The sequence below is a fragment of the Electrona antarctica genome (genome assembly GCF_951216825.1).
Source record: "Electrona antarctica genome assembly, chromosome: 13".
In the NCBI taxonomy this organism is placed as follows: domain Eukaryota; kingdom Metazoa; phylum Chordata; class Actinopteri; order Myctophiformes; family Myctophidae; genus Electrona; species Electrona antarctica.
This window is the reverse complement of record NC_136794.1, coordinates 9827211-9838844: the sequence shown is the minus strand read 5'-3', so window position 1 is coordinate 9838844 and position 11634 is coordinate 9827211. Positions and strand designations below refer to the sequence as shown.

Here is an 11634-nt window from a genome sequence, read left to right as displayed (position 1 = left end):
GTGGTCTGTGTGTGCTGGGAGGACACAGACACAGGAGTCAAACACATGGACACCTGGTGGACACAGGATATGCTCAAGTCAATGAATTCAAAAAGTACAAAATATCAATCCCCCCCCCCCCCACACACACACACACACCCGAATACTACGCCTAAACCTAACCTATTCCTAAACTTTACCCATTTAGACCTGAGGTCGATTCTTAAAAAATGTCTTCTAAATCCGTTTTCTGAAAAACCCTACGTTTCTATGTCAGTGGTACTCAACCTTTTTACGTCAAGGACCCCCAGAATTATCTGTATTTGCTGCATACCCCAATCTGAAAATATGTTGTTCCAGGGATTCCCACCAGAAGCAAAGACTTAAAGGACCACTTCACCACTTTTCAACCTATCTTCATATAATAGGTCCTCACTATAATCATGAAAAAATGGCACGATTTTTTTATACTCAGTCTGTGTCTCATAGGACAGCTGTGGGTAGTATAGAAACCGTCTTCCAGTGTCTTCCAGTTGCAACTTTTCAGGACTAGAAAGCCTGCAGTTTCTATTAGCTTGTGTTCCCCATCGATGATGTCACTGGAAGACGGTTTCTAAACTGCCCACAGCCCTCCTATGAGACACAGTAGAAAAAGAATTGCACCATTTTTTCATGATTATTAGTGAGGACCTATTATATGAAGATAGGTTGAAAAGTGGTGAAGTGGTCCTTTAAGTTAAAACCGCCACATTTTCACGATTTTTCAAAAATGGCAGACCTACAAGTTGAGAGCTTGTAGATCTGCTATTTTTCAACAGCTAAAGTATAACATACTGCTTTAAAACACCAAAAAGGGTTCCCGCCCAAAATGGGTTAACCTAACCTCAGTAAAAGTGTGGCACGTTGCGAGCTTGGAGATCAGCTATATTTTCACAGGCATGAAATGCAGGTTGCGGCCCGAACCTCTAGTATTTGAAATAGGGCTTACACAGTAAGTGGTTATATTCTTGTATGTTTTAGTCCCAAGTCCCAAGACTCAAACTTACTCCAAAGAGTCCCTTTCCTAGCACTGTAGTTTAGTCAAAGGTACGATATTGTAGTGAAATATAGTGAAAATCATCAGTTAGTACAAAATATAGGCCTATGTAACGTCCAGGATTCAAACTCGGGCCTCCCACATGAAAGCCCAACATCTTAACCACTAGACCTGTGACATCTCACAGGGGAGATTAGACTTTTGAGGCCATCAGGCAGAGGCTCTGAGCCACTGCTACACCTACAAAATACTCAAAACATGACTGGTAAATACAGTACTAATGTTCTTAGATACTGTCCATCAGGCATTTGTTTTTCCTCAAATTACATCTTTGGGACTGAAACTGTCAGACAAAGTCTGGTCGCTGTGGTAGCGACGTAATGCTCCGTTATACGACCCTGTCACTCGCCGCAACGCGGCTTTCACCGTCCAGACCGAGACACATCTTTTTTAACTGCATTTTAAAGCTTTCGAAGAAAGTGGTTCTGATTCTCAGAAAGTCTGTTTCCATGTAGGGGTTTTCTTTGCTTCTGAGACTTAAATTTATAATTTAAGTCAGATGGACCAAATCTGATGCCAATCTGTATAGGTCAAACATTGGATTTATTATACTGCCACTCTGAACATAACTTAAATATTGTTGCTGTCGGGTGGATTCCTCTGATTTAAAGGAGCATTCAGTGATTTATGTGATTTGGAAAAACCCCCGGTCCGCCCCGGTAACAAGATGTGCACATGCAGTCATGCATGCTACAGTGGGGGGACACGCGACAGGTCAACAGCACACACACACACACACACCAAGGCCCGCCCCCGCTCGATCATGATTGGCGGAAGGCCCCTCTCTATCCTGATTGGATGAAGGCTGGGCCACCTAGCCAAAAACGAAACCTAAGGTTTTTTGACTGGGGACAGGGAGGAACTCCTTATATGGTCAGCACACTAGTAGGGAGGATTGTCACAACAAAACAAAAAAATAAACAAACAAAGTAAAATCACTGAATATACCTTTAAATTCAAAAGTCGCAAATAATATGGCGATACAAGGTTTAAAACAAAGTGTATGCATTTTATCGTGGTTGTCTATAATAGTTTATACAGTTTTCATCTGTTCACAGCTTTTCAGTAGCTGTGAAAATAATAATCTTGTACAACAAAAAAGAAATGTATCACTTCTTGATATAAATCTTGTGTTGCTCTGTGTGTCTGTGTCTGTGTGTCTGTGTGTGTGTGTGTGTGTGTGTGTGTGTGTGTGTGTGTGTGTGTGTGTGTGTGTGTGTGTGTGTGTGTGTGCGTGTGTGTGCGTGGGTGTGGGTGTGGGCCTCAGAGAAGACACAAACAAGGAGCTGTCAGTCAAACTGAAATGTCAACCTGAGGGCAGGACAGCCTCCAGGCCAGACATGAAACTGTGCCCAATAGTCCCACACACACACACACACACACACACACACACACACACACACACACACACACACACACACACACACACACACACACACACACACACACACACACACACACACACACACACACACACACACACACACACGTGTCACATATGCACGCACACACACACACGCACTGCACCCGCACGCACGCACACACCTTATCAGGTTCTATCACCCCCACCCTGCAGATAAGGAGTTGGGTGGAGCAGCGTTTGGGCGTTGTTGATGTCCCTGTGGGTGGGGACAGTTGTGATAGTGTACGTAATGTGTGTGCGTGCGTGTGTGTGTGTGCGTGTGTGTGTGTTGGGGGCTGTTCGTGTATGTGTATGTATGCCCCAGACTGTGGTGTATGCATGTGTGTGAATGCGCATGGTGTCTTAAGAGTGTAATTATGTCCAGTGGGATTTGTGCGTGCAGGGGCTAACATGAGTGTGTGAGCAGAGAACACACGCTGAGAACCTTTCCTACTGAATCTAATTCTAGATCCAATTCTAGATTATAACTTAATCCCATTACCATAGGGGGAAAGTGTTCATTCTGATCAAAAGCACATTCCTATTATGACATTTATTTATTACATCTTGTATTACATCATGTCTCGTAATTGCTTCACAATTTCTGTTGTTGATTTTGTGACACACTGAACTTTTGTGCCATGAACCATGACTCTCGGAGACGATGATGTCATAGTTGCGCATGCCAGTGTCGCGTGTCCAAAATAGCAGATCTGCTAGCTCACAACATTGCGACACGTTGTGAGCTTGTAGATCTGTTATTTTGACACGTGACCCTGCCACGCAAGCACGCATGAATCACACTTTAGGAGGAGACTATTCCATACGTTTAAACTCGTCCCCTGGATTACATATTGCCACAACTTAGATACTAGGATAACTCAAAGCATAAATATCGAAGGAAAAATACCATGCAACGCACAGTATAAATTTAATGAAAGTGATATTTGTTGGTGAAAACAAAACTTTTTTTTTTAAAGGTTAAAGGAGAATGCCATAGTAGAAGGCTTTCTTACCTTTATTTGTAGTTGTTACGTCCCCTCCAAAGAGGTCCAGGTGTTATTTTGTGCAAAAGTGCATTATTGACTGTTTCCCCTAATATAAGCCCTCAATGGGGGTTGGGTTTTTGTGCTAATTCGCTTATTTCCATCGAATAGTAAAGTGTGCTGCTTTGCTTGGGATACTATTTACATTATGAAGAGAGGATATATACAAAATAAATAGATTTTTGAGCAATGGAAATAAGCAAATTAGCACAACACCCCATAGCCCCATTCAATTCAATGCAATTCATTGAGGGCTTATGGTAGGGGAAATAGCCAATAATGCGCTTTTGCACAAAATAACACCTGGACCTCTTTGGTGGGGACGTAACAACTACAAATAAAGGTAAGAAAGCCTTCTAGCATGGAATTCTCCTTCGTATTCTGATAGTAATCCTTGCTATAGAGTGTTTCTCCAGCTCTTCAGTAAACAGAAACACATTTTCAGGAGAGAGAACCCACTTATCAGCTTACATTTTATAGTGTTCCAGACCAGTTCAAATTTGAATCCCCACCTGAAAATCTATTTTCCGTTTAGTACAGAGCTGGAGAGACGGGGAGACCCCATACTGAACAAACACTATAGCAATGGGAATATGGAACTATTTAGAACTATAATAGAACGTTTATTTTAACAAAACAATATCACTTAAATCACCTTAACGCTTAATCCAATGACCTGAACAAAGTAGTGATTCGGCTAATACTAATACTAATACTAATACTAATAGTAATAGTAATAGTAATACTAATATACTAATACCAATACCAATACCAATACCAATACTAATACTAATACTAATACTAATACTAATATACTAATTCTAATACCAATACCAATACCAATACTAATACTAATACTAATACTAATACTAATACTGCTGCACAACATCTAATTCAACATGCACCATATACCGCTGACATGTTGTTCTCTAAGTGTTTCTCCAGACAGCCACCAGAAACACTGGTTATCCTCAGATGTTTATGGGCACTGAACTCAGCAACATCGCTGCAGTCAGTGTCCCCGGCGCTTTTGCAAGCTATCAGGACAACCACCCCCTCTGCCCTCTGAGGCGAGACTGCGGCCATAATGGTCTGTAATAAGGGTCTGGAGGCAGGAGGAGACATGGTGTTATTACTTGTGGTGGCGGGGGACACAGATAATGCTGTGACTCTGCCTGCAGCTTTTGCTTTTTGCTTTCTGTTTTTTTTACGGACAGCATCCTCCTCGCTCTTCTTCTCCCTCTCAGAGTAAAAGACGGACCGGAGGAGAGTGGAATGGAAAACCGGTAATTAGTCAGAAATGCAATGTGTGTTTGAGAGGAGGAGGGAGGGGAAAAAAAGGGTATTTTGAGCAAGGGACACAAAGGAGGAGTGGTGGTAGAGAGGTGGGCAGAGCCCTGGATTTCTTTCTTTCTCTCCTGTTGTTTCCAGTCAAGCCCTGTTTCCATGGCAACCTCCTGCCGGAGACAGGGAGACAGCAGTGAAAAGGAAGGCTGCCCGCCCTCTCCTAAAGAGGATGGCCAACCTGTGTGTGTGTGTTTGTGTGCGTGTGCGCTCGCATGCGCACATGTGTGCGCGTGCGTGCTTGCATGTGTGGCTGCTTGCATGTTCTTGTGTGCGCATCCATGTACTGTTATGTGTATACACGTGCTTTTGTTTGCGCGTGCCTTGAAGGACTGCAATAAGGGCTGCAGGGACTCAGGTGGTGATATGAGATTGTTGGGGTTGCGTTAAGACAAAATGGGGTCTTAGTGAACACGGACCTACAACCTACACACACCGCATGTGAGTGCCTGTTTAGCACAGCGAAGCTGTCTGTCTGTCTGTCTTCAATACAGAAGAAGTGGTAGTGGGAATGAACTTACAGTTAAGTCCCAACTGTTCAATATCTCAGCCATTAACATGTCGTTACGTAACGTTATGACAGACTGTATGTTCATCCCAGGTCACATTTAACCTACTGCTACTTTGGCCATGCCATTAAATAGGCAAATGATATAAAAAGTTTCCGAAATTGTCCGGAATTAATGTCCCAAACGTTAGCAAAACATCATAAATAGCAGATCAACAAGCTCCCAGTGTGTCACATATAGGTGACGTGCAGTGAGCTTGTAGATCGGCTATTCTTGCACAACAAAGTATTCTGGACTGTGGGCTTAAACAAAAAAAGAAAATATCACAAGTGATAATATTATTAGTTACAGTACAGTTTCGGGCACTTTAGCCAGAATGTGATTGTGCAAGGCGTGCGGCACTGAGCCGGGCCCTAGTCACGCCAGGCAGTCCTGTAGTGTACAGCGAAGCACAATGTCGTAGTGTTCCGTTCGCCTGCTGTTTACTGTCTCTGCAAACACTGACTGTATCCACCACACCCAGCACTGACCCGATTTCCCTCGTGTTTGACGCCTTTAAATGCAACTGGGCAGAGTTGATGTTGCGTGTGTGCGCGCACGTGTGTGCGTGCGTGCGTGCGTGCGTGCGTGCGTGCGTGTGTGTGCGCGCGTGTGTGCGTGCGTGTGTGTATGCGTGCCACCCATCTTCAATATCCGTCCACACCCTCTTATGCAAGCCTTGTTTTTCCTGTCCTCCTCTCCTCTCCTCTCTAAGGGAGCAGACACCCAATGTTTAAAACGCCCACGTGTTCAAGTGGACCCCCCTGACCCACCCAACCAACTGCACGTCGTAAAAGTCCAATTAGCTGAACTCTGACGGCGCACAAAAGCAACCAGACTTTTGTACACCCTCAGAGTCACAAATGGATACATACACTGAGGATTGTATCGATGCATCGGTATCGATGTCTAGACTTACAATGTGCGTGTGCGTGTGTGTGCGTGCGTGTGTGTGTGTGTGTTTGTGCGTGTGTACACATACAGTACAATAATTGTGCCTATGTAATACGCCTGTATGCATTTCTACGTGTCTATGAATTGCACACGCCGTGAGTGAGTGAGCACAAACATATGTGTGTGTACTGTACAGTGTACACTATCTGCATATCTGCGCGCAGTATCCGTGTTTGGACCTGTCCGTCTGACAGCCTGACGGGGAGTGACAGACAGGAGAGAGAGAGAGAGAGAGAGAGAGAGAGAGAGAGAGAGAGAGAGAGAGAGAGAGAGAGAGAGAGAGAGAGAGAGAGAGAGAGAGAGCCTCTCCTTGATAAACAAGCTCTTTTACAACAAACAGCTCCCCTGTGTGAAGCTCCGAGGTCCACCACTCCCCAAGACAGAAAAACACCCAGGCTCACTCCCAGTGGTTTGCAGTAAAACCACACCCTGAGGGAAAAAAAACCAACGCCATAACACAAGGCTGGCCCAACAAGGGCTAGAATACACGCACTTGCGCCACACAACACACGCACACACACACACACACACACACACACACACACACACACACACACACACACACACACACACACACACACACACACACACACACACACACACACACACACACACACACACACACACACACACACACACATGCAAACACAAGCACACACACCAAAGGAAGGGAGGGAGGGTTGTGTTCAAACACCAGGGCCCAGATGTGTGTTTCTGGTTTTGGGGGGGGGGGGGAGCTGTCTGCTCCTGGCACTGGTTACCTGGACCAGAGGAGATAGAGGATGCAGCCAAAGCAAAATGGCTCTCACTTAAAGATGGAGAGCCTTTCATCCTTGCAAATCTATTCTCCAGTCAGAGGGAGAGCATTGTCGCCTGAGGGCCCCAGCACGCGCACAGACGCGCACGCACACACACACACGCACAGACGCACATGCACACACACACGCACACACATTCATTGCAAATGTGTCTTCGTGTCAAACCCGAAGTCTTTTGACTCTTAACATCGTGCGGACACGGGACAGCAGTGAGTGCATCACTGTAGTAGGGATGGGCGGCAATAAAAACTGAACAGCACTCCAACTTGCTTAGGACGAAAGCTTTTATCTTCCCAAAAGACCATTTGCAAGGTCACCGGGGGGCCGCCACGGCACAAATGTCTCCGTCTGTGTGTGTGTTTGTGGCAGCCATGGCGCCTTCCATGACCCCGCCGTGACAACGGGGAGCTGTTGAACAGCTTTTCATTCAGCGGCTCACTAATGCCATTCTAATATATTCGTGAGGTGATAACACAAGTCGGGGATCGTAATGCACTGGCGTTCTCTTTTACAACCCCCGTCGGTGCTTGCATAACCGCCGTCGTTTCAAATCCACAATGGTTTGTGTCTCACACTTTGGTATTCAGTAGCGTCACGCACACACATCCATATTCAACAGAGGGGCTCAGCGCCGGTCTCACCTTTGCCGTGGCTCTTGATGTCGTCCAGCAGAGGTAGCATGATGGCGTTGTTGAGGCTGGAGGGCGACCGGACGGCGGTGGTGTACATGAGGGGCAGCGACTGCACCACCACGGGGATGCGGTGGACATGGCCGGCCAGCTTGCCCATGCCGCCGCCGCCATGTAGGCTCAGCGGGCTGGACGGAGGGGGCACCGAGTGCAAGATGTGCAAATACTGTTGGCCTCTCACCCCGGCGCCGGGCGCCACGAGGGGACCCGGCGTGAGTACCGACGAGGCGGAGGTGATGACCGACGACGGCGAGCAGGACAGCAGGGAGGAGGACGACGAGGACAGCGAGGAGGACGGCGAGAAGGCCGACGTGAGCGGGGAGGATGACGAGGGGGCGGTGGACAAAGAGGAGGGGCGGGGCTTGTTGATGGACAGGTCCACGGGCTCAGTCTGTGTGTGGAAGTGCGGGTCGTGAGCGAGCAGGTCCTCCGGGGGCTCCGACTTGACTCTGCTTAGCAGGAGGGGCACGCTGTCCATCGCAGGGTAGCGGCGCACTTTGGACAACTGTGGGACAAAAAGAGACGCGTTTAGAATCACAGCATGTTCCTAGCTTTGTGCTGGAATCCCAGACTCCCAGTTTGAAATAGCAATTTATTTGGCTACACTTCTTAATACAAAGTATGCTAATAAATGCAGTAAGGGATGAAGAACCTAACAATGTAGGACATTAATTTTAATTGCGTCCACTGATACAGTAATCTCCTCCTTACGATTCAACAACACACACTCCATGCTAGTCTAGTCTTTGCTCACAGTCAAAATACAATCGCAAGTTTTATTTTTCTACTTTTATAAATAACCACAATACCACATGGATCATAGCAGCCCTATACTGGACATGTCATGTCATAACAGGCGAACATTTGTCAAAAATAGCCAATCTACGAGCTCACAAGGCGTCCCAACGCAACGTGTTGATCATCTTGTAGAACGCAGTGAGCTTGTAGATCTGCTATCTTAGGAAAAGAGGTGAGTGTAGACAGTGGTGTCATGGTGTTTTTTTTACTGGTACCACCAGCGTTTTAATGATGTTGCGCGCACGCGCATGCATGTGCGCATCACGGCATGCACACAGAACAGCTTATATAGCCTAAGCCTATTGTTAAATAGTGTATGAGAGTTTCAGACACAAACACAAAAGTAGACTTTGTGTTAGATGTTTGTCTACATACAGTAGACAAACATCTTTACCGCACACTAGGGAAACTAAAAAGTTTGCTTTGGACGAATGAATCTGTTCTTTGATGGAGGAGGAGGAGGCATTCTTCTTGTGTGCTGAACACCACACAGCAGCAGTATAGCCTACTGGAGCCATAGCCTACTGCTGTGAGTGTGCATGCTTACCGTATAGGCTACGTGCACTCAGGTAAACAGTTAAAGCTGTTGTTATGCAAAGTAGTAGCCATTTGATTCGGCACGGTAAATAGGGGGGTGTGGGGGGGGGGGGGGCGCCAGTAAACCTAGACCACTGGGTACTTGGTGGCGGTGCGTCTGGGAAAGTCTGGTGACGCCAGGTTGGTGCGTCTTCTCTTGAATCTAGGGCAGGGGTGCCCACACATTTATGACGTGAGATCTACTTTCAAAATGACCAGCTCAACAAGATCTACCCACTGAATTGCATTCTCAATGGCAATAGCACAAACTTTGGCATGCTACTAGTCCTACATACTTACAACTAGAAACCCCATTCAAACCTATTTAGGTTCATCTTACGGTGGACATGTTTGCCTGAAAAGAAATCTTTGAAATGTTTCATAGTTTTAGAAATATAGTGCTTTCAAATTTGAGAAATTCACAATGGGGCTCAATGGCAGATATTGGCACGTCAAAAAAGCACTTTCACCTAGAAACTCCATTCACACTTTGTATAATTCAGCTTACTGTGGAGACACATGCTGGAACTTTTTACTTTGAAATGATTTGTAGTTTCTGAGTTATTTAACTTAAACGCCCAATGCATTCTCAATGGCAATAGCACAATCTTTGGCATGCTACTAGTCCTACATACTTACACTATAGAAACCCCATTCAAACCTATTTAGGTTCATCTTACGGTGGACATGTTTGCCTGAAAAGAAATCTTTGAAATGTTCTAGCGTGCACGCACATGCACCGTTCCCTTCCGTCCCTGTGTGTGCACGTCAAAAAAGTACTGGTACCACGGTGTGGTACTGGTACCACGGTGTGGTACTGCGTTCTACGAGCATGACACCACTGAGTGTAGATGATGTGACCAAGTATAGACACCACAGTATAGGGCAGGGCTGGGCAACTGGCGGCCCGGGGGCCACATGCGGCCCCCACCTTCACTTAATGTGGCCCTCAGGTTAATGTCAGAATACTGATATATTATTGGTTTCAGCTGTTTACAATTCTACGACATGCAAAACATGACTCACTGTAATTACTTCAGTCTAAATCAGTAGCTCACTGCTCAACACAAGTATAATTAAAGGCATTTGAAATGACATAAAAATGTTAATTTTCAGGATTCCAATTCAAAAATAGCAAAAATTCAAGTGATATATGGCCCTAGGGAGTGAGTGTGGAAATATAGTGGCCCTCTCCATCGTCAAAGTTGCCCACCCCTGGTATAGGGTTTAAGTTGTTATTAACTGAACTTCATACAACGGATGCTAAAAATAGACGAAACAATATAATGACTGCTGCCTCAGTGGAAGTATAGTACATTAAGTAGCCAGAGAGATTCTCAAAAATCAAATGAAGCAGATTTGATCACTTTGTAGCTGAAGTTTTTGTTTTGTTTAGTTGTTTTTTTTCCCTTTATTTAACCAGGTAACATAGTTGAGAATCACTGATCATTCATAATAATGACCTGGGCAAGAACATTATAAAATAATAAATGAAAACAATAAATACAAAGCAACTGTCATTCGGGGAAGGGGAGTCAGCTTGAGATAACGTTGTACACCGGTCCCTCAAACAAAAGGCTAAGAATGTCTCGGAGCATTCTTTCCCCCCTTTTCCTATCAGCCCTCCTCGGTAATGAAGTGATGTTGTTGTATCCAGAAGCAGGGATGTCAAACAGGTATCTGCACTGACATTTACTGAGAAAGGAACATAGTAATTTCCTCCTTGCTCCTCCTGTCTCCTTGGTTAGCATGATGTCATACGCAGATGAAAAGCAGGACTATACGGAGATGGTGTCTTGTCTTGTCGCACGCACGCACGCACGCACGCACGCACGCACGCACGCACGCACGCACGCACGCACGCACGCACGCACGCAGACACACACACATACAATTGTCACACTCTCTCTCCCATCTTGGCATAGGTCTCCGTCTCTTCCTCCTGGTTTATATCACTCCCACAGAAAAGCAGCTCTCTTGGCTCCCAGCGTATCTCTCCTAAATCTCCTTTGTGATGGTGGAAAAACATCATATGGGCTCAATTTCCTGACCCCCCCCCCTCTCTCTCTCTCTCTCTCTCTCTCTAACTCACTGTCAGTCAGCTATGGGCCTCCTAAGGGCAGCGCCGGTGGCTCAGCGCGTCCCTCTACACACCCTTAACTTTAACACCAAGCAGACGACACACTGCTCCCCGTGCACCTCCACACACGTTTCACCATCCTGTTTACTCCAACTGGATAATGGAAAACATACAGTAATACTGGTATATACTAGTGACATACTGCAGTGCCTGTCAATCTCCTACCATCCATTCTTTCTCCGTGGCTCAGGAACACTGGCACTATTGCTCGGCGTCGCTACCATGTGATGTTTGTTATAGGGGA

General features: G+C 45.8%; 1 protein-coding gene across 1 annotated transcript in view; it reads right to left on the bottom strand.

The window, feature by feature from the left end:
• Nucleotides 1-11634, bottom strand: part of klf12b (Kruppel like factor 12b) — a gene marked incomplete at its 3' end in the record, with an annotated part of 47343 nt that overhangs the window by 125 nt on the left and 35584 nt on the right. Inside the window, 2 exon segments of the mRNA XM_079519031.1 lie at nt 1-14; nt 7829-8381. The exon segment at nt 1-14 is cut by the window's left edge and continues 46 nt beyond it. Of these exon segments, the coding sequence (XP_079375157.1) occupies nt 1-14; nt 7829-8381 (567 nt within the window).